The sequence below is a fragment of the Mytilus californianus genome, unplaced genomic scaffold (genome assembly GCF_021869535.1).
Source record: "Mytilus californianus isolate M0D057914Y unplaced genomic scaffold, xbMytCali1.0.p SCAF_4, whole genome shotgun sequence".
In the NCBI taxonomy this organism is placed as follows: Eukaryota; Metazoa; Mollusca; class Bivalvia; order Mytilida; family Mytilidae; genus Mytilus; species Mytilus californianus.
This window is the reverse complement of record NW_026262690.1, coordinates 53670054-53694771: the sequence shown is the minus strand read 5'-3', so window position 1 is coordinate 53694771 and position 24718 is coordinate 53670054. Positions and strand designations below refer to the sequence as shown.

At 32.5% G+C, this 24718-nt stretch overlaps 1 protein-coding gene and 1 long non-coding RNA gene across 7 annotated transcripts in view; one reads left to right on the top strand and one right to left on the bottom strand.

Moving 5' to 3' along the window:
- Positions 1–743: 743 nt before the first annotated feature.
- On the bottom strand, positions 744–21242 carry LOC127738267 (uncharacterized). Its single transcript, XR_007999973.1, has 2 exons — positions 20062–21242; positions 744–1049 (listed from the first exon to the last, which is right to left on the bottom strand). It is a non-coding gene; the product is annotated as an uncharacterized LOC127738267 (long non-coding RNA).
- The window catches only part of LOC127738261 (LIM and senescent cell antigen-like-containing domain protein 1), a 60580-nt gene continuing 39864 nt past the window's right edge, over positions 4003–24718 (top strand). Inside the window, exon 1 of one of the 6 annotated variants that reach the window (XM_052249447.1) lies at positions 4003–4131. In XM_052249447.1, coding sequence (XP_052105407.1) covers positions 4121–4131 — 11 coding nt within the window. In that variant the 5' untranslated portion in view covers positions 4003–4120. Of the gene's footprint in view, positions 4132–9643; positions 9898–21865; positions 22770–24718 lie in introns of those variants that run through there. The other 5 variants (XM_052249448.1, XM_052249444.1, XM_052249446.1 and 2 more) reach the window with 5 other exon arrangements.

The following is a 24718-nucleotide window of genomic DNA, read 5'->3' as shown; positions in this document are numbered from 1 at the left end:
ATATACTGAATACCTTTATCAAGGCCCGACTGCAACCTGCCTGCTGGGTGTGGCCTATATGTCTCCATGTGTCGACCGTCATTCACAACTTCATTGTCATTTCCGACTCATTCGTAGCCTTTGGTCGATTTGGAACCCCTCACTTCCCTTGTTGGTTGAAACATTTCAACCAAACATTTGGATAAAAATTGCTTGTTTGTCTTTCTTCGTGTCGGTCGTATTGTAAATTTCATTGAATAGCCGTATATCTTGTTTACAACAAGAAATCTGTGAGGTTATGCTAACTAACCATACAACAAACGAGAATTTTCCATCTCCATTTTTTACTGACAAATCCCACATCAAAAATATTAATTAGTACATAGCTTTGGATCAATCCAATCATTTTATAATAGACAATTAATGGAGAGAATACGGCACCAAAAATGTCCAACCCCTACACTTTAACTATAAAATGCATTTTACACTTATTTTATGTTTTTTAGCCAAAAAAAGGTCAAAGAAAATTTTCGCCTCGCTCCGCTCGGCAAACTTTAATACTACGCCCCCCCTTTCCAAAATCCTGGATCCGCCCCTGAATGAATACCACGTGTACTGCATTACAGACTCCTGACTAGGGACTTGCGGCACATAACGAATGTGCACGTGGAGATACATATTTGTGAGTGCTCAACCATCCCCTTTATCTATAATTTTTTAAGATTTCCGACAAAAGCATACTAAGATTCTTCACACGAAAAACATAACTGTTAATAATATTTATTATGGTATATATATATATCTATTCATTATCCTTTATCACTTCCTAATTCTTATGGTCGTAGTCGTACTTTCATTTTGGTGTGTAAAACTTCCGGTACATGCACTGGCATGAAATGCTCTAGTGTAATCCTTCTTCTCACAAGTGTGTTTATTCCGTCGGGAATGAAATTCTAGGGGAAAATATGTCGGGGAACACTAGAGAATCGTAGTCATTCATCGTTTCCTTAATCTTATTTCCTCGCAAAATCCATATACAGCGTTTATTTTCGGGTCATACTTTTCTTTCTCTACAAAATACACAATTTCAAATTAAATACATAAATAAATAACATAGAAAATTAAAACGCTTCGATGGAATCCCTACGATCTGCAAAAAAAACGTATTTCAAATTATTCGTTTTCTATGAAGAAAGCGGCGGGTTACATGTGATTGAGACTTTTCACTATTTTTTATGTCTTAGTATGAGCATTTACTTAATTGGTGAAAAAAATAGAAAATCGGATACAGCGTTAGTTGTCTTGAGTACAAATTGAGCAATTTATAAGTTTATGGACATCCATGCAAGATTTCGTTTAGTCGGAGATTGTTAAGGTCTGGGGCATATCAGTTTCGTAATTAGGGCGCTTATTAACAGAAACAGATCGTAGAGAAAACATAGATCTTTTTCTTAGATTAATGCCAAGCTATCCCTGGTGATTTTTATAGTGGTGAAGTTGAGTTATCACTTCGTAAATTTTACGGACGCCATCACGAGTTGATTGACCGTTGTGGAATATCCGTTTCACAGATGACAGCGGATGATGTGCCAATTGTCGTAACTACAATCCCAACCCCTTTTTCCCGAATGTGAATACCGAATTAGACTTATTACCGGGTTTGTACTAACATGAGCAACACAACGGGTGCAACTTGTGGAGCAGGATCATCATCTGCTTACCCTTCCGTAGCACCTGAGATCACCCCCAGTTTTTGGTGGGGTTCGTGTTGCTCAGACGGCATGCATAAAGCTGAGTCCACAAACGTAGTTGTACGTCTTCAAATTACTTCAATCATTTACGACGTCGGCATTTTTCCCCAGAAAACAAACGCGTAACAAAAACACTGGACACTTTAGTTTATCACAAAGCTTTAAACATAAACGTTCAACATATTTCTTATTTTTTAACAACAAAGTGCAGCATATGCACATTCTGGAAATATAAATAAATATATGCTAAGAGCAGTGTAATGGAAATAATAAGTGACTATGTCGTGGACCCTATTCAGAAAATAGCGTTAAAACGTCATTTCTTTAAATTGTAACATAATAGCTGGAATTCAAAAAAATTCAGGTGTTCAGCCTGGACTATATCGAATCATTCACATTTTGCAGATTTTTTTAAACCTCTTGTTATGCACATTTGGAACATCAAGTTATTTTGAAATAAAAAATTTGCAATGAAATATTTTTTCTTACCGATTCTTCCATTTTCGAATATTAATCCTTCCAAATTACTACTTCTTACACATAACGAACTACATTCCAAACTCATCCACCATGGCCGTTTTTTAATTTTTTGCGGTGAATTTCGTATGACGTCATAGTCCGAATCCGAAAATTCTATTATACGAAAATGCGGGAAAATATGTTGAATTTGTATAAATTTTAGGTCAAAAACTCTATTTTATGCTAATTTAATGTTACAAGTTTCACATATTTTTGCCGTTTTCTCTATGTTCGTTTCATACTTTATAGATTTAATTTTGATAACCTTATTAGTAATGTGGATTGTAATGGCTAGCATTCATCATTTTATCATAACAAAAAACTTCCTATTTAAAAGATATTTTAAACACGGTTGTATAAAACTACTTTTAAAAGCGCCTTTTATAGTTGCCTTCAACTTTGTGCACGCCGTCTCAGTCTTCAGTTTTCTATGCTGTGTTTTGTGTACTGTTGTTTGTCTGTTTGTCTTTTTCTTTTTTTAGCCATGGCGTTGTCAGATTGTTTTCTACTTATGAGTTTGAATGTCCCTTTGGTATCTTTCGTCTCTCCTTTATAGAAAATGATTGCTAAGTTCTTTAAAAAAAACTAATTCCAACATAGAGAAATTCCATACAAAGTGATGTCACTGCTGACGCGATGCCAACGCTGTGTCAGAAAAACTAGATTTATAACCTGAAAGTTAGCGGCTACATAGTTTTCAATTGAGATCAAACATATTGTTAAATGTTTGTTGTCCTATATATGTCCATATGATATGTCATTTGGTTATTTTTTGTCGATTGGTTAACAACTTGCTGTCTCGTTGACGTATATCCCTCACCTGAAAACGGCACTACAAAGATTAATACGATTTTCTGTTAAATGTTAATATTCTATACCTTCTGTATTCCTTCGATTATGTTATTGTATTTTGCAATGTTTTTACTTTTAGCTGTTAAAGTAAGGATTGTCACATCATGACGGTTTTTTTCACAATTCAACACTAGCCAAAAATATCAAGAACATTGTCTGTCTAAAATGTCCCCAAAATTACTGTATGGAGGCACAGGCACTTGTCTCAGAAAAAAATTTCCTATATACCTTAATGTTATATTAAGGTATATAGGATTTTTTTTCTGAGACAAGTGTCTGTGTATGAAGGTATGAAAGTTTCAAGATATATAGAATGGGAGATAACTCTAACACTTTATTTAACTGAAATTTACATTTGTCTCCCTAGGATGACTCTTAGCAGGATCTGAACTTAAAATGTGTATATACTTGTTAATTATTCATTCTTTGTCTTACTAATTTATAATTAATCATAAATAATCATTCTGATTGTTATAATGGTTGCACATTTTTTTTAACATGCAAGACCTAAAGTTTACTCGTCATCGGGAGACGGATTTATAAAAGTTTTTCCAAACTTGTTTCCGAATCCCATATTAGAATTTCATGTAACATTGTAATACTTTATTGTTGTATAAAATTTTCATTAATAACTACTGTTTAAACTAAAGTTTACTCGTCAAAGGGTCCTTGATTCGGAAGACAATATGTTTTACCAAGGAATTGTATATTTAAATATACAATTCCTTGGTTTTACATATATTTATTAATCCTTAGGTGTGTAGCTTTTCCAAAACAATCTGTTTAATTTTCATTTGATGTTCAAATATAACAATTATACAAACAATCAGTTATTGCAGTTTTCTTTTTGGCGGAGTACAAAATATCCCGTTGGAACCCCTGTATTGTGTATTATCTCGTTTCAACACGACCTTATATGGCCCCGGATGTGACGTAATTGTCCCGCCATGTTGAAATGAACGTCTCAAGAAAGTTACAGAAGTGAGACATTTTAGACAAAACATCGATAATCGGCCTGTATGACTGGAAGGTCGGCATAACTCACATTATTTTAACAATTCAAATTCTTAAATGTCTTTATACCGTATATTGCAGTTGCGGAACTTTCGCTTTAATGGTGCTTTGTTGTACCATTTTTATCAAAATAACAGAAATTTTACGAAATATGGTCTTAAATTTCGGTAAAAATCCATGAAGATTCTCTTTAAAGTTTCATGTTGTAGTTTTAAACCCATAATCGTACATGTTACCATAAAACTGTAGAAACCTGTAAAGTTGTAATCGTAATAATCCTGGTAGTTTCGTTCTTTCTTGAAAAATTTTGATACATGTCAACTCCTACGGTCTTTATACCTTTATCTTCGGGTCCTTAAAATAAGCCAAAGGCTTCTACTGACCCCTCATCTTGGATTGTGGTAATGCAATTTCTCCTCTCATAATAATGGTCTTCCACAACACGTACCCTATGTCTACCAAATTGGTACTTCTACCAACTCTTACTCAATATTTTATTATTATTTATTTACATTACCCTAGTTGTTATTTTTTTTTTCTACCACATAGTGACCGCCTTCAACAAATTGAAGATTATGTCACAGGAAGAAACTTACAACAAGACATAGATTGATATATATACAATTTTAAAAAAATACGAAAAAAATGAGAAAATGCTTTGTATAATTAAGTATGATGTAATAGTTGAGTTAATATTGATGCTTTGAAATTGAAGATTTGAAAGAGTCTACTGAAGTGCAATCTACAATGTTATCCGGTAGTTTGTTCCAGTCAGTAATAGTTGTTCAATGTATGAAAATAGGATTATTTTCTGTACTGTGTTTTGCAGGATTTATTTTCTTTCATATATCATGATAATATACATGTAACAACATACAAATAAAATAAAATATAAATTTGTTCAGGTTGTGTACCACTCCCCATATCATATGATAGTAATAAAAACGAAATTTTTATAAACAGGTCTTTTTAACTTAAAATGGCATATACATGTATTCATAAAAAATGCAACAAATTTTTCAAAAGATGAATAGCCATAACCTGCTTTACTGAGAAGTTACAAGCCTATGGAAACTTCGAAGAATTGTTTTTTTTCAAAGGCTTTTAACTTTTTAAAAGTACTACTTGGAAGAAGTAGTTGTTCCATTATCTATTAATTTGTTTACTAATTTGAGGAATAGTTCCCCATTAAGGCATTTGGTGGGTTTGCCCCAACCTGTTGATTGGTAATATGATGCAATCATAATCGTTTCTATTTAAAGCTAATTAAATGCAAATCATTATTGAAATTGTTTGAAAGTCAATTTATTTGATATGCATATTGAATAAATATAATCATACATGTACAATATACTAATCTGTGATTATTAGTGGATAATGGACCTACAAAAGTAGAATGGGTTTGTTTAGATAAGAAATAAAAATAGAGAAGTATATAAAAACAAAAATTTGGGTATAATTATGGCACTTTGAACATCAGTTTCAGTTGTTTGACCAGTACACAGAGGGTGAATTAACTGCAAGTCCATTGAAGTCAGCTCATTCATAAGTGTGGTCTGTTGAATGGTTGGTCGGCTGATTGAAAGACAAGCTCAATTAGACTTTGGATTATCTAGCTCTAGGTTAGTCTATGAAAAGCCCTTTTTTGGACGATCAATGCTTTTGAATGGGGACATATTGTTTGAAACCCCCCCCTTCTCTCCTGGGTTGGAACCCCCTTTTAAAAATGGCTGGATCCGCCCCTGGTATGTCCCCATCGATAGTCTAGCGAATAGTCATTAAAAAGCAACTACCAATAGATCAAAGATACTAGGGTTTATGTTTTTTTTTTTTTAAAGTTAAAACTAAAAGATTTATCAGAACATGTTTAGATGTATTACATCATTTTCTCTATGATTTTATAGATATATTAATCCAGATTTACGACATAACGCTTTTCGCTGAGATACACAACAGCGGGAAAGAAATATAGCGAAAGAATGAGGACAAAGTGTCATTTCCCATAAATGTGAGATAGGTACCTTGTGGTACATATACATGTATTTAAAGGTATAGATAAAGGTGGGGGGAAAATTTGAGTCATGTGCATGTGATGGTGACCTATATAGCTGCTCCAACTATGTCATTTGTCTCTGATGAATAGTTTTTATACGACCGCAAAAATTTTTGCGGTCATATATTGGTATGACGTTGGCGTCGTTGTCGTAGTCGTCCTGCGTCGTCCGAAGACACATTGGTTTTCGCACTCTAACTTTAGTTTAAGTGAATGGATCTCTATGAAATTTTACCATAAGGTTCAATACCACAAAAGGAAGGTTGGGATTGATTTTGGGGGTTATGGTACCAACAGTTAAGGAATTAGGGGCCAAAAAGGGGCAACAAATAAGCATTTTTGTAACTTCCAGACATAACTTGTGTGTTAGTGTACGGATCTCTCTGACATTGTACCACAAGGTTCCATATCACAAAGGGAATGCTGGGATTGATTTTGGGGGTAATTGCCTCAAAATATTAGGAATTAGGGGCCACAAAAGGGGCAAAAAACAAGCATTTTTCTAGTTTCATGACAATAACTTGTGTGAAAGTGTATGGATCTTTCTGAAATTGTACTACTGTACAAGGTTCCATATCACAAAGGGAAAGCTGGAATTGAGTTTGGGGGTAATTGCCCGAAACGTTTAGGAATAGGGGGCCAAAAATAAGCATTTTTCTAGTTTCCAGACAATAACTTGTGTTCAAGTGTATGGATCTCTCTGAAATTGTACCACAAGGTTCCATATCACACAGGGAATGCTGGGATTGATTTTGGGGGTAATTGCCTCAAAATTTTAGGAATAAGGGGCCAAAAAGGGGCAAAAACAAGCATTTTTCTAGTTTCATGACAATAACTTATGTGTTAGTGTATGGATATTTCTGAAATTGTACTACAAGGTTCCATATCACAAAAGGAAAGCTGGAATTGAGTTTGGGGGTAATTGCCCGAAACGTTTAGGAATAGGGGGCCAAAAATAAGCATTTTTCTAGTTTCCAGACAATAACTTGTGTTCAAGTGTATGGATCTCTCTGAAATTGTACCACAAGGTTCCATATCACACAGGGAATGCTGGGATTGATTTTGGGGGTAATTGCCTCAAAATTTTAGGAATAAGGGGCCAAAAAGGGGCAAAAACAAGCATTTTTCTAGTTTCATGACAATAACTTGTGTGTTAGTGTATGGATATTTCTGAAATTGTACTACAAGGTTCCATATCACAAAAGGAAAGCTGGAATTGAGTTTGGGGGTAATTGCCCGAAACATTTAGGAATTGGGGGGCCAAAAATAAGCATTTTTCTAGTTTCCAGACAATAACTTGTGTTCAAGTGTATGGATCTCTCTGAAATTGTACTGCAAGGTACCATACCACAAAGGGAAGGCTGGGATTGAGTTTGGGTTGATGAATCATAAGGGGGTTCAAAAAATTTGGGGGGGGATTTTTTTTTTTTTTCCAATTTTTTTTCTTTTAAAATTTTCCATTTTAAGTTATTTCTGATTTATATTTAAAAGCAAATAATAATGATATGGTAGGAGATACACACCAAACAGGATGTGTAAATTTTTATATAATAAGTATTGTGCAATAGCAAGAAATTTTCAATTGCACAGTATTGCACAATAGCAAGAAATCTTCAATTGCACAGTATTGCGCAATAGCAAGAAATCTTCAATTGCACAGTATTGCGCAATAGCAAGAAATATCCAATAGCACAATATTGCTCAATAGCAAGAAATTGTCAATTGTGCAGTATTGCGCAATAGCAAGAAATATTCAATTGCACAGTATTGTGCAAAAGAAGATACTTCGTATAAATTGCTTATTTCTTGACCAATTTCAATGGGGTTTTATTCTTGAATTCTTGGGGTTCTTTAATATGCTGAATCTAACCGTGTATTAAGTTTTTGGATTTTGGGCCCCGTTTTTAAATTGGTCCACATTGAGGTCCAAAGGGTCCAAAATTAAACTTTGTTTGATTTCATCAAAAATTGAATTATTGGGGTTCTTTGATATGCAGAATCTAACCGTGTATTTAGATTCTTACTTTTTGGTTCCGTTTTCAAATTGGTCTACATTAAGGTCCAAAGGGTCTAAAATTAAACTAAGTTTGATTTTAACAAAGATTGAATTCTTAGGGTTCTTTGATATGCTGAATCTAAACATGTATTTAGATTTTTGATTTTGGGCCCAGTTTTCAAGTTGGTCCAAATCGGGGTCCAAAATTAAACTTTGTTTGATTTCAACAAAAATTGAATATATTGGGTTCTTTGATATGCTAAATCTAACCATGTATTTAGATTTTTGATTTTTGTGCCCCGTTATCAACTTTGTCCACATTGAGGTCAAAAGGGTCCAAAATTAAACTTTGTTTGATTTCATCAAAAATTGAATTCTTGGAGTTCTTTGATATGCTGAATCTAACCATGTATTTAGATTTTGGATATTGGACCATAATAGGTGAATGTCCAATTTAAAATTTTTAAGTTCTGAGACCACATTCATTCTGTGTCAGAAACCTATGCTGTGTCAAATATTTAATCACAATCCAAATTCAGAGCTGTATCAAGCTTGAATGTTGTGTCCATACTTGCCCCAACTGTTCAGGGTTCGACCTCTGCGGTCGTATCAAGCTGCGCCCTGCGGAGCATTTTATCTCATTTGCAATTGTATGGTTACCATAACATGCATATGCATATCTTCTTATTTCAATTTAAAGAGAATTTGATGTAGGAAAAAACATCTAGTAGACCCTGCTGTTTGAAAAAATGGACTGTCTGTAACATGATTAACTTCCTCAACATTAGGATAAAATTTCAAGTCACTGGCTGTACATTTGTTCATAAATTCATTAAAATATATTTAGGAATTTACAAAAGAGAAGAATGTTCTAAATATCAAAACTGAATTCTTACCTCCAATGTGTAGATTGATGCCATAATCATTTGATGATGTAGGTATTACAAATGTAATATCTATGTAAGATATAAATTTGTATGAATTACAATTGCATTTTTTTTTTATCTGGAGAGGATTATGTCCCCTTTGACAAGTAAGGTAATTTATTTCAGGAAATGAACACTTCTATGTTGTTACATGATAAAATATTAAACACTTGTTAGGTTTGACTATGACTCTTGATGGCATTTGAGAAAAACATTTGAGTTGTACAACAAATGTATTCTTCCAGATTTCATTATAATTAACACAATGAAAAATTATGAGACCAGATACATTTGTAAAATATGTTAATTTCTTAACTGTCATGTCTCTTATGCTGTTAACGTTAACATGATCAACAAATACATGTACATGAACATATGAAAATACCTTCTGCATTGTTTACTGCTGAGGCCTGACAAGAACGGAAACACTGAAACACTTGAAATTGGTTATACTTGTATAGCTCACTTGAGGTTGAGAGGGTGGACTAAAACAATGTACTATGTGTATATATGTACACTGTACTCATTGATGAATTGATGTCATTTAACATCACATTCACTAACCATTACAGCACTGTCAGCTGAACACAGAAATATATGTATATTTGTTACAAAGGGAAATAATAAAGTAATTGGAAAATTATAAAAATTGCTCATTTCCTTGTTGACCTTTTCAAATATGGATTCTGATGATGATAACATTAATGACAATGAGACTAATAGTGCTGGTTTTAAAGTTGAGAGTGACATGGATTCTTTTGGGACTCTATCTGATGAGGACCTCCTAAACAATGAAGAAGAATTCACGTATGTAGCTTTTTTTTTTGTACCCTGTACAAATTTGTATGGCAACTGTTATCAAAATTGCTTTAATTTTTTTGTTTCCAGGAATTTTTAGCAATTAATTAGGGCTCTAAATCAGAGCAGGAATGCATATAACTCAAGTCATTTAGCATTTTATGTACATGTGTAGATGTGCATTTCCCATTTTCATGAAAATTAAGAATAATTTTAAAAAGTCGATCAGTATTGCAATTTTATTTAGATTTAATTATATTCAGTGAACACTTCACAGTCACAAATTGCTACAGTTTGAAGATGGGAACATATATATTTGTATTTTGGAAGAATTGTTTAAATAAATTCAATGAAAAACAGTATGACCTGGTTCAAGAAAGTCATTGTAAATATATATGTAACACTCTGAAAAAGTCCTTCCCTTCAAACATGTCCAATCCCCCAAACATGTTCATATGACAGCACGGTGCGCCCAAACATGTCTAGCTTTCGTAGGACTCGGAAACATGTCCTTTTGAGTTTTCATGACTCAATTATCTCTACACATTTCAAAAAACGCCCAAACGTGTCCACCTTGATTTATGAAAAGTGATTTATTATCACAAGAGGGTATGAATGCTCTTTACCCTCAGTCACAGGGGCTTCTCTGAGAAAAATCGCAAGCTGCTATATTTTGTCGCCAGTTTGGAAAATTGGAGCCAGCTAGAGTCTTGATTTCCTCTACCAAAGTTGAAACCATGTTCAATCAAAATTTCTTATGCAATGTACATCATTTAACTTTGTAATGATTTGTCATGCAATGTATTGCCCTGTTATTTTATCATTTTTTTATGCCCCCACCGTTGTGGAGGGGGCATTAAGTTTTACCCTTGTCCGCCTATACGTACGTCCGTACGTCCCAACGTCCCAAAATTGGTTTCTGTTCTCTAACTTTAGTTTGCCACAACCAAATATTATGAAACTTATACACAATGCTTATTACCACAAAACACAGATCAAGTTTGAATTTTGGTGGCGTCACTTTTACCGTTCTAGAGTTATGCCCCTTTACAAATGGAAAAATTGCTGAATTTTTCGTTTCCATTCTCTTATTTTAGTTTGCCTCAACCAAATATTATGAATCTTATACACAATGCTTATTACTACAAAACACATATCAAGTTTGAATTTTGGTGTTGTCACTTTTACTGTTCTAGAGTTATGCCCTTTACAAACGGAAAAATTGCTGAATTTTTCGTTTCCGTTCTCTAACTTTAGTTTGCCTCAACCAAATGTTATGAAACTTCTGCACAATGCTTATTACCACAAAACACAGATCAAGTTTGAATTTTGGTGGCGTCACTCCTACCGTTCTAGAGTTGTGCCCCTTTACAAATGAAAAAAATGCTGAATTTTTCGTTTCCGTTCTCTTATTTAAGTTTGCCTCAACCAAATGTTATGAAACTTATACACAATACTGATTACCACAAAACTCAGATCAAGTACAAATTTGGGTAGCACCACTTTTACCGTTCTTGAGTTATGTCCCTTTATAACATATGCAAGCGGGGGCATCGTCATTCCCCATTTATCTTCCTTTCTGTTAATTGAAAGAACAAAACAAACAGATTCACTTATACCAGGGTTAAAGCTAGGATTTTGAGAGATTCAGTCACTTTTGCATGATAAGACAACTTACCTTTCTTGGGTAGCAGCTTAACATGATAGATTAATGTAGTTATTGCATAGGGTTAAATACATGAAAAAAACGTGTACTTTTATTTTCTTTGTTAGTATTTCATAAGTATACAAAAGTATAACAATATTATATAGATTAAAACAAAGCAACTGTATTTCTTCAAAAGATACAATGTACATATTTTATGTTTTTTACCGGATTTTCGAAGGAAATATCGGTAATTGATTTGGGGATGTACGGCGGGCGTGCGGGCGGCTGCCAAACAGTGCCTCTTCAATAACATGAAAACGCTGTGATGATTTTTTTTCAAATTCAGATATGTTGTTTCTTGTGACTAAATGAAGGTCAAGTTCAATTATTACGATTTTAGTATTTCTCCTTTTTGAGTTGTTGCCATTTTTAATATCCAAAAGTGGTATTTTTAAATATTTTTCTCTTGTTATCATATTATGACTAAGCATAGTAAATGTCTTATCTCAAAATAAAAATTGGAGTGACAGATTTATTTGAAAATTTTCTGTTTCCTGATAAGATCTGTAGGACTGTATGTATAAAGTTTGAAATTTACTAGCAGGACTGTATAAATGAAGTTTGAAATTTACTCTTCATTATTAGACATTTTGTAGATAATTAAGTCTCCCTAAACCATATATATTCTTACTCCCACCCCCCTTCAATTTGAGAATGTGCTTTTATTTTGTAAAAGGTCGAGATCCCCACCCCTAAACCATATATATTCCCCATTTCCATTCTCAATTTTATATTGTATGGGACAATAAAACAAATCAAATGAAATTTAGGGGAAGTCCCCTGGTGTAACCCCACCCCCTTCTTTTTGAAAACTTGTAAACTGTCAAGATCCCCACCCCAAAACCATATATATTCTTGTATGGGACAATAAAACAAATCAAATGAAATAAAAGGCGAGTCCCCTGGGGTGACCCCCTCCTGTTTAAGAACTTGTAAACGGTCGCGATCCCCACCTCTAAACCATATATATTCTTGTATGGGACAAAAAAACAAATCATATGAAATAAAGGGTGAGTCCCCTGGGAATCACCCCCACCCTCCCCCTTTTTGAGAACTTGTAAACAGTCGAGATCTCCACCCCTAAACAACCATATATATTCCTGTTCATCATTTCCAGAAGATTTGAATGACATACAGGGTCAATCCATAGTCGTCACTTATGCATATCACAAACCAATTTGTACTGGAATTTGCCCAATGTCAGGCGACCATTGGAATGACCAGTTATTGGAGCTTTGTTTGGGAGACTTCGTAACAGCATCCTGTTATAATTATTTCTTGTTACTCATAAGTTTTATAGATTTTGAAAAGACATTGTATTAATGATAAATAAAATTTTGGATTGTTTTCTTCTTTTCTTTGGTAAATTGTTTGAAGAATTTTGTGGCAAGTTGGTTTGTTATTCTGTAAAAACTAATTTTCTGAATGCTATATATTTTTAGTCCCCTACCGACGAAGTAGAAGGGGACTTTAGGTTTGCACTCCGTCCGTCCGTCTGTCTGTCTGTCCATCTTTCAGTCCGGCAAATCAGTTTTCCAGACTTTTTTATGCCCCCGTTGAGTGGTGGGGGCATTAAGTTTTACCCTTGTCCTCTGTACTTACGTACGTAACACAGATCAAGTTTGAATTTTGGTGGCATCACTTTAACTGATCTTGAGTTATATGCCCCTTTATAAATGGAAAAATTGCAAAATTTTTATTTTCTTCTAAATATCAAGTTATTTTTAAAATTGGAGTTATCTTCCTTTGTCCATGATTACAGTTGAATCAACTACAATCAATGCTTTATACAATCAGTCAGGGGTACTACTTACAAGTACAAGTAATCTTTATTTACTTGAAGAAGTACATGTAAATAAAATATACTTATATAAGTCAATGTTTGAATAATCTCCCCTTAATTTTCTAAAAAATTCACTTGTATAAGTAAATTTTTTTTACAATCCCACAAAAATTCTCAAGTTTTGAGATGTAAAATCATGCCATTAACAATTTTTCTCAGGTTAGCTCATAATTTTTTATAAGAGTTCAATGTTTCATCTTTCAGTGCAAAGATCTTAAGTATTTGTGCAAGGCCTTCAAAAATTGCTCCTTGGGGGCTTGTAAATGAGCCGTGTTCTGAAGATAACAGACAAATGAGATTTTCATTGTCCATGAAATTACATTTAAATGATTAGTAAAGACATCTGCAAAGGACAGACAATTCAAAATTCTGTAAGAGCAAAGAAGTTCTAAGAATTCAAGAAAAGAAGATAGGATGACTTTTTTACTTGTATAAGTAAAAAAATCTGAATGTCTAAGGGACATAACTAGGCCAAAATATAATTTACTTATACAAGTAAATAAAATACACTTGTATAAGTATCCTACAAATTAAAATGAAAGTTACTTGTACAAGTAGTACCCCTGACTGACAATGCAATGTTTAATTTTGACTTCCACTGATAAAACACAGATCAAGTTGAATTTGGATAGTGTCACTTTAACCATTATTGAGTTATGCCCCTTTATAAATCGAAAGATTGCAAAATTTTTAGTTTCCATTCTGTAACTTAAGTTTGCCCCAACCAAACATTATGAAACCTATACAAAATATTCATTACCACAAAACTAAGATCAAGTAGAAATTTTTTGTTTCCGTTTTCTAACTTTAGTTTGCCTCAACCAAATGTTATGAAACTTATACACAATGCTTATTACTACATAATACAGATTAAGTACGAAATTTGGTGGCGACACTTTTACCATTCTTGAGTTATGTCCCTTTATAAACATAAAAATTGCTGAATTTTTAGTTTCCGTTCTCTAACTTTAGTTTGTCTCAACCAAATGTTATAGAACTTATACACAACCGTTCTAGAGTTATGCGTGCTTACAAATAGAAAAATTGCTAAATTTTTAGTTTCTGTTCTCTACTTAAGTTAGCCTCAACCAAATGTTATGAGACTTACACACAATGCTTATTACCACAAAACTCAGATCAAGTTCAAATTAGGGTAGCGTCACTTTTACCGTTCTTCAGTTATGTCCCTTTATAACTATATGATATGCAAGCGGGGGCATCATCTGTGTCCACATATGGACACTATCCACATTTATTTCTTAGTGCTTGAAGATATTGATTTGATATTTGGTTTATTGATTTATCATGACAAGTTACAGTCGAGTTCAATTTTCACGATTTTAGTTTTTCTCTTTGTTCAGTTAAAGCCCTTTCCCTAGAATTAAATTTTTGATGAAATACTTATTATTAATTAGTAGATTTCTAGTCAAAGGGAAATAACTCATTTTTTAAAAGACTTTTAAAATACAAACTGACATTTTGGATTTTTTTCCTTTTCTTTGGTAAATTGTTTGAAGAATTTAGTGGTAGGTTTGTTTGTCATTCTTGAAGATATTGATTTGATAATTAGTATATATAGTTTTATCATGACAAGTTACAGATCAAGTTGGAATTTTGTTCCAGTCTGATAATTTTGTGCAGAGTTATGGTCTTTGGACATAGAAAATTCACTTTAATAATCAGTTTTCAACAGTTTTTCCGTCATGCTTGAAGATTTTGACTTGATATTTTTATGTAGTTTACACCATGACAAGTTATAGATCAAGTTAGAATTTCATTCCATTACAATGAATTTGTAACCGGTAGGGGACTGTGTATTGCCATGCAATACTCACAGAATGCTTGTTTTTTGATGAAGTGAACTCCTTTAAAAACTAAGCTTTAATATATTGTCTATTAATAAACATATATTTAGATTTCTGATTTCGGGCCCAGTTTTCAAGTTGGTCCAAATGGGGGTTCAAAATTAAACTGTGTTTGATTTCAACATAAATTGAATATATATAGGGTTCATTGAAATGCTTTATCTTAACCTGTATTTCTTTTCATTATTAATAAGTTAATACCAAATTGAGGTCTAAAGGGTCCTAAATTAAACTTTTGTTTAATTTTATCAAAAATTGAATTCTTTGGTTCTTTGATATGCTGATTCTAACAATGGTTGTTGTTATTATATTATTGATTATAATTTGAAAAATTGAATCCTATCTTATTTTAGAGAACTATTTATCCAGTTTGAGTTATTTCCATTTGCATAGAAAATATTATGGATAAAATTAACCTGTGTTTCATTCCAACATAGATTAAATATATATAGGGTTCTTTCAAATGCTGAATCTAAACCTGTATTTAAATATTAGATTTTTGGGTCCAGTTTTCAAGTTGGTCCAAATCAGGGTCCAAAATTAAACTTTTTTGATTTAACAAAAATTGAATATATGGGGTTCTTTGAAATGCTGAATGTCCAATTTCAAATATTTCAGTTCTTTGACCACATTCATTTTGTGTCGCAAACCTATGCTGTGTCAGATATTCAACCACAATCCAAATTCAGAGCTGTTTTAAGCTTAAATGTAGTGTCCGTACTTGCTCAACTGTTCAAGGTTCGACCTCTGCAGGAAAATCCGGTTTGCTGTCACTCTGACAGCCTCTTGTTATTTGATTGTGTATGTCTCCCAACAGGGACTAATTAATGGGACTTGCATAATGACTCTATTGATCAATGTTCCTGTCCTTATACTTTGCTTATGGTTTGTATATATGCTACAGGATAGAGAAAATGTTTTTGAATTAAAAAATTAAGAATAGAAAAAAATGGGCAATGAAATGAAGAAAAGAGAATAATTGGTGTTTATATAAACAGAATAGAGAAAACTTGTATAAAAAATTAAGTATACAGAAATTGATGATCCAAGTCCCCTACCCATCCTGCTACCGAGACCCTCTTATCTTTGCCCATAACTAGAAAGACCTTCTAAACCTTAAGTCCTAAAGTCAGAAGTATGTAGACAGATCTTGAGAAGGTATCTCAATACTAGGAAAAAATAAAATTGAATTTTCTTTCTTTATAAGGGTGTGCTCCTACTTCATTGGCGGCCAGTTTTGTTATTTTCGTATCAAAGGTGAGTGCTGCAGGCAAAGACAAAATTACGCCTGAATCTACCATTTTTTACTGAATACAAGTAAAACAATGTTTTTTAATAAGTTTATTATGGTTTTCTATCTGTCAAGTCGTCGACTGTCATCAAATGGTCATTTTCATCTAAATTGATTAAAATTAACTTTTATTGTGATATGTCAAATTGAACACTTTTGAGTGAAATTGACACTATCAGGAATGTTACATCTATACTACTAAAGGAAGAGACCGATTTCATTGAGCCGCAACTCCTCTGAAACCATACAAAGTCTGTATACTTGTGATATGACGTTTAAATGAAGTGTTTTGTACTTCCTAAATTTGTCTTTGAAACAATTTTTTTTTCCACATAAAACGTCAATTTTTGAGAAAAATATACAATTTCGGAGACCGTTATCGATCCGTGTCTCATAAGTTTTAGCGCATGCTCAGGCGACGTACTGCCCGCATGATTTAAAAACTTTGTTTCAACACTTGGCCAATTTTACCGTGATTTCTCGGGCATCTGAATGTTCAGTATATTCCTTGTTAATTAGAACACTGTGGTGCTCTAGCTGTGCTCATTTTGACATGGTAGGCCCTACATTTAACTTAGAAAGAAAAGAAATCATTAATCCAGATAAAAATATGTGTGTTAATGGTAAAATTAGGTTGGTAAATATGTTTTTTATTACCAGAAAATGAGGAAATCTGCTATTTTATCTGGATTTACTATTAAATTTGTCAATTAAAACTTTTGATAATTAATAAAAACTTTTGATAATTCATAAAAAAGATAACAGAAATTGCCTAAAATACTGGACATTAGTAGTACAACAGACCAAATCAACCATCAACAACTCATTAAAAAAACAAAGGAAAGCAACAATGAATTCAGTTTGTAGTTTGAGGCATACAAAAATGTGGTTTAATGGTAGAGAAACCCTATAAGACGCAAGTAATTATATGACTGCAAAAAATTTTTGCAGTCCTATATTGTTATGACGTTGGCGTTGTTGTCGTCCGAAGACACATTGGTTTTCACACAATATCTTTAGTTTAAATGAATGGATCTCTATGAAATTTTACCATAAGGTTCAATATTACAAATGGAAGGTTGGGATTGATTTTGGGGGTTATGGTACCAACAGTTAAGGAATTAGGGGCCAAAAATAAGCATTTTTATACGCCCGTTTACGGGACGTATTATGGTATACCTCTGTCCGTCCGTCCATCTGTCCGTCCGTCGTCAACATGTCGGACATTAATTCATAAACGCTTTAACCAATTTGCATAAAACTTTGGTGAATTGTTTATATCTATTGACGTGAGCTCCCTTTCGTTTTTTATAAATTTTGAATTTTACGTTTCTGAGTTATGGGGTTTTATTCATTAAAAAATGGGGGATTTTCCAGTTTTCGGACAATAACTCAAGAATGCTTTCACCAACTTGCAAGAAATTGTGGTGAATTGTTTATATCTATTGACATGAGCTCCCTTTTGATTTTTATAAATTTTAGATTTTACGTTTCCGAGTTACAGGGTTTTATTCATAAAAAAGGGGGATTTTCCAGTTTTCTGACCAAAAACTCAAAAATTCTTTCAGCAGTTCTTATGAAACTATGGTGAATTGTTTATATCTATTTAAGTAAGCTCCCTTTAGAATTTTATAAATTTTACATTTTACATTTCTGAGTTATGGGGTTTTATTCATTAAAAAAGGGGGGATTTTCCAGTTTTCGGACAATAACTCAAAAATGCTGTCAGCAATTCTCATGAAACTTTGGTGAATTGTTTATATCTATTGATGTAAGCTCCCTTTTTTTTTTCATAAATTTCTAATATGACATTGAGAAATAATTGAACTTTATTTGTTTATAGTCTGACAACAGATTTACTAAGTATTGCGCAACAGCACAGTGTATTGCACAACAGCAAGAAATCTTTAATTGAATATAAATTCAATTCATATAAACAATTTCAAGTTCTTTGACTACATTTATTCAGAAACCTGTAATATGTCAAATATTTAATTACAATCCAAATTCAGACCTGTATCAAGCTTGAATATTGTGTCCATTTTTGCCCCAACTGTTCAGGGTTGGACCTCTGCGGGCGTATCCAGCTGCGCTCAGCGAAGCAGTTTATTCTAGTTTCCAGACAATAACTTGTGGAACGGTGAATGGATCTCTCTGAAATTATACCACAAGTTTCCAGACCACAAAGGGATGGTTAGGATTTGCTTTGGGGGGTTATGGCTCAAACCGTTAAGGAATTAGGGGCAAAAAAGGGGGAAAAACAAGGGTGTCCTGGTTAATGGACAAATACTCTAGTACAAAACATAATTTAAAGCAGTGTAAGGGAGGTAATTCAAATACATCATTTGAATTACCTCCCTTACACTGCTTTTAAATTATGTATAAAGTAATGGTTAATGAACAACTAAGACAATTTGAAAGCAGTGTAAGGGAGGTACATTTAATCCAAATACAATGTTTTGATTACCTCCCTTACACTGCTTTTAAATTACGTTTAAAGAAATGCATATTTATAAAGGAAGACCAGTAAAAATATCTGCTAATTTTGCATTTTTTTTTTTTACAAAAAAATCCATATGAAAGATTTGAAACCATATTTTAAATTCTATTATAAAATAGATTAAGTTAACACTATGGTAAATTTAAATGGGTAATTATGGTTGCAAACTCCATTGGAAATTTGAATTGAGATTATGAACATATCTTGAGGGAAAGAATTTTTGGGGGAAAAAAGGGGGGGGGTAAAAAGAAATTGTGGGGGTCAATTTTTTCTCATTTCAGATTTCAGCTATACTTCAAATATTATTTTTTTGCAACAGCATAGTGTATTGCATAAAAGGGGGAAAACAGGGGGGGTCAATTATTTATTTTTTTTGTGGGGGGGGGGGGGGGTTAATACGCAACAGCATAGTGTATTGCACAAAAGGAAAAAAAAAGGGGGGGTAAATTTTTTATTTTTTTTGTGGGGGAGGGGGGGGGGGGGGGGTCAATTCGCAACAGCAAAGTGAATTGCACAAAAGCAAAAAATTGAATATAAATTCAAATCATATAACCAGTTCTAAGTTGTTTGACTACAGTTATTCTGTGTCAGAAACCTTTTATGTGTCAAATATTTAATTTCAATCCAAATTGAGACCTGTATCAAGCGCAAATATTGCGTCCAATTTTTGCCCCAACTGTTCAGGGTTGGACCTCTGCGGTCGTATCCAGCTGCGCTTGGCGAAGCAATTTTTTTTTTTTTTGGCCTAATATAATTTTTTTGATTTTTTTGTTTTACATGTTTTACATGGAAATACTATGTTAACAATATCTAGTACTTCCATGATACATGCATGTGAAAACTGACAGTTTTCTCCCAAAATTAAGAAAACTACTCGACAGGAAAAAGTGTTTATAAAAATATAAATGAAAGAGTTCACAATGGTTAAAAGTAAAAATGTAAGAAAATTAAAAATCTTTATCTTACCATCTTCTAATGTTAATGTCTTCTGCCATACTTAAGCACACCTTATAATGAGGGTTGAACATAAATTTAGGAGCATGTATCTCTTCTGCCATTTTAAAGGTAAATTCATAATTGTTCGAATTTATTTTATAATGGTCTTAACCCAAGGGGCTTTTATAGGTTTATTTTAATCATTAACCTTAATACAGATCTGAACTACTAAATAGTGTAGTTCTTATTTATTTAAAAATGTAAGGATTTGGATTTAATTATAATGGTTTTTATAAGACCCTTTGGCAATATATTTTTAAAAGAGGAATTATCCAAATAATGTTAAATATCTTTGTAGACCTGTTGATAAATTTATGCAATCTACTGATCCCAAGTCTTATTTGAAAGTATTTATGGACCGAGGGTCTATATTGTTACAACACAGGATTAGAAGAGTTTCCAGTCTGAACAAAGATATCAAAGTTAAATTCATCTGTATTGGGTTTAGATATGAACTCATGTAATTGTTCTTCAAAGAAATTTTAAGCATAAGTATGAAATGTCCTTGTCATGGGAGACATGTCCAACTGCTTTTAAGAAATCCAAAGGACTTTGGGGTTATATTACACAATTTCAGATCTTTTCTGGCAAATAAACAGGTTGATTTAGATCCTAGTGAATATGATTTTAGTTCAAAAAGATTTTGATTTGAAATTATTAAAATGCAAGTTTGATTAAACAAGTAGGTCTATATGTCATAATGTGTATGTGTGTAAATAAGTTCCAGTGTTTCATGATCAGATCTACAAAAAATGTATTATACAAATGTGCTCTTGTTGAAAGCTGGCACTAATACCTAAGTAGGCATTAGTCTCAGTCAGTTGAAAGAGATTATACATATATTTTATTTAAATATAATGAAGGCTAGAAACTTATTTGTCAATGAAAATGTCAAGGCGGGAAATTAAAAACTTACTTTTCCATTTGATAGTTCAGCTATATACTAAAAACACCTTCAACATGTACATTGTGTAGTACATGTATATAACCTTTAAGGGACAACAATGCTAGTGTTAGATTTAAATGTTAATAATTGGGCATTATACTTTATCATGATCAGTTTGTTTTATTCAAGTAAACATTTCTGAAAATTAGGCTGGAACCTCTTCCCTTTTCATGTGAAACCCCTCTTTTCATGTTTGTATATATGTGCCTGCACAGACCATCTTCTTGTAAAATTTAAACAAATTAATTGATATATTATTACCAGAATTGTTTGTGTAGTGACCTCACTAACCAGTAATTTTTTGTAGTGAAGATAATATATGTAACAGAAGTTTTACAAAACAAGGAAAAATCATTGAATTTATTCATAACTTATATTGGAATATATATATATATCATTGTATATTTGGACGAATACATTTTTTATGATGAAGACCCTCATTGAAGTATCTCCTGATTTAGATAAAATCAGTATTATATTGCTGTAATGTCCCACAAGTAAATAAAGATATGTTTACTTAGTAAACTACAGGTTTAGATATGTCAAGTTTCCCAAATTTTAAGGAAAATCCCTTGTACTCTACACCTAGTATGTATTTGTTTACACACTGAATTCTATGCCAGTGTAGATCCAACGATATATTTGACTTCTGAAGAAGTAATTAATACCGCATTCTTGACACTGCATATTTTTAATTCATTATGCATATATGTTTAAATGATATTGTATTTCAACAATTATACTTCAAAGGTAAAATAATTTGATTGAAGAAGAAAAAAAAAACAAGTGGTATTGGATATATTGTTTTGAATACTGACAAACATATGGTTCACCGATAAATACATGTAAAAAATGTTGTAACCAGATGTGATACATGATATTTATTGTGACTATCCTGACACGGGTTTGAGTAATTAAACTACATGAAAAAATTCCTGTGATGATGAATAGTGGACTTATTCATGGTTGAACACTATTTTATTTCAATTCCACTAATAGTGTAATAGATAACGTATTTCATGGTTGGTGACTTCAACCATAACATTGTGGATCATACTACTTTGTAAAAGCCCATTTACTAGAGGATTATTTTCCGTGCTACCTTTAAAAACAGAAGTAGAATCTAAGCAGCCTATCTGTGCTGGTGATATTTGTGTATACACATACATGTATATTTGGATATTTTTCATTGACATTTAACCTGAAGCTAAAAAATTGATTTGTAATTCAGTGATACTACAATGTATTTATAAAAGATTTTTGCAATAAACTGAAAAACTTTGGATGTAACAAATCTTTTAAAATTGATTTTTTGGTAGAATCTTTATCGTGCCTGGTTGGGTCTACCTGTGTTTAAGATTCATCTGGACCACTTGATACATTTCATGATATTTAGATTTTAGAGTTTTACTTATTGCCAGTACACATGTTAATTCATTTAACAGGCATGACAGGCGTGTGTTCCACAGTAACGATAAAGTAAAATAGAGTTTTGCATTAAGTGTTGTATTTCATTTCATAAGGATACATTTATACATCTGTGTCACTGTGTTTGGGTTTTATTGTGAATTTAGTATTGACAAAATCACTCTTAGGAATCAAGAATGGCATCACTTGCAGCACACAGGGAAAGGCTGCGTCTGCAATCCTTAAATGATAACACAGAAAGTGACCTATTTCAGCGTCGTAGGCTACATAATGAGGAACATCTTAATCCCGAGGGTTTGAACAGGTAAATCAGCGGTTGGAATTTATTAGAATGTCTAGATAAAATTTGTAACTTGACACTTTTCTAAAAAAGTAGACACTGATGATAAATTTAAAAAAAAATACACTTATAAACTGTGTTATTGCACAAAATGAATAGATTTACCACTAAATTTACATTTATTTCCTGGAAAAAAGGTGTCATTTTAGGTTGAACTTGCTTACAGTAGATAGACCAAGCAATTTCCTTGATAGGAACTCCTTTCCTGTCTAAATTCAGGAACTTTTACTATTTGAATTTTCATGTAAAAAATCATATACTGGAAAGAAAAGTTAACATGCACAACTCTTTGCAAAGGTAAAAATATAGTATTTTGCAGTTTTTTTCAACATTGATATGCTTCATTGCCTTATGATTTAAGCTTATACTAAAATTTTGTACCTTATTCTTCTGAGAAGATTTTTATCTATTTTTTTTTGCGTGCTACCCAACTGTGTTTACACTGGTTAAATTCGGAAGTTCAGTCTGTGAGATGAAACATTGGGATCATGTTTGGGAACCAGTAGGTGAACAAATCATAAAATATTTTGAATATATTGTACCTGTCCAAAACAGAGTGAGTGGTTTGTGAACCCAACTACATGTATATTACAAAGTGCAACCTTAGTACATTTGTACCTGACAATGACTAGCTGTTTAATTGTTGTTGTTGAAGTTATATATAAACTTTCTTTGGAGTAGGACATTATAACTTAACAAAATTACATCCTAGATAGTAAATGTACAAAGATGTGAAAAGTTCAATTTTGATTTTCTAATGTTAAAGCTAGAATCATCATTGTTTATAGGGCTATACTAGTTTTTGCTTTGCTGTCAATGAGTTGGTTTAGGAGCATCTGTTGATAGTTTTAACCTTTTGTTCATTTTGTCAGGTTAACCATACATGTAATTATTTATATAGAAAATCTTGAAAATGTAAATGGTTCCAGTGTTTTCCCTATGGATAGGAGATTGACTAAAAAAATTTGGCTTCTATATATAGTATACCATTTTTTTGTAGATAATTTCAAAGTTTAAAGGATAGGGTTTTATCTAATGCACTGAGGTCCCACTATGCATACATCCATTAGGGAAAACACTTGGTTTTGTATGTCAAGCAAAAAAATGAATATTTTCATTCTCTCCAATGAGTTTGTGTACAGTCCTTTCTGAGACCAAAGATGCAAAATAAGGGGACAAAATTTTGAAAGTCAAAACCAAAATCAATGGAAACATGCTCTCATGACAGGGGTAGAAATCCATATATATATATACATGACATAATAACATTGAAATACCTTCATCCAGTAATGAATTTCATTGTTCTTCATATATAAAGCACATGTGGTAGTTGAGTAGTTGGTGATGACTGAACGCAAACATTATTATTTTTGCTGATAGAGTTTTACTGCCTTAATATTGTACTATATCTATTTAAGAGAAGTAAGCCTAGGATGTTGTTAAGAAGGAAATGGAAGATTTAGTTATTAAATAAAAAACTGAGTAGGCATATTGAAACAGGTGAAGTTGAATGTATATTTAGTTTTAAAAGTTTTTTGGATTCAAAATGACAACCAGATCAAAAACAAAACCCAGGGTTCAGCTAATGAAGGCGTAAGTGATGCTCTCTTTTATTAAGTTACATTCAACCATAAAATATTTTGTAGTAAATGGACCTTGATAAAATACTGTCAGCAAACTTGGACTTCATTGTTATGTAAATGAAATTTTCAGTTTCAACAATGAGAGATATAATATGACTGTCATTTTTCATGGGTCAAATACTAGCACATCATTACTATAAGAAAATGTATTAAAGAATATAAAACGTGTACATACTTTTAGGTTGTTTAAACTACATTTTAAAATAGTTTTAGTTTGTTGATATGAAATGACGGATGCTCTGTTTGATTTTTATAGAGCCACTTACAGAA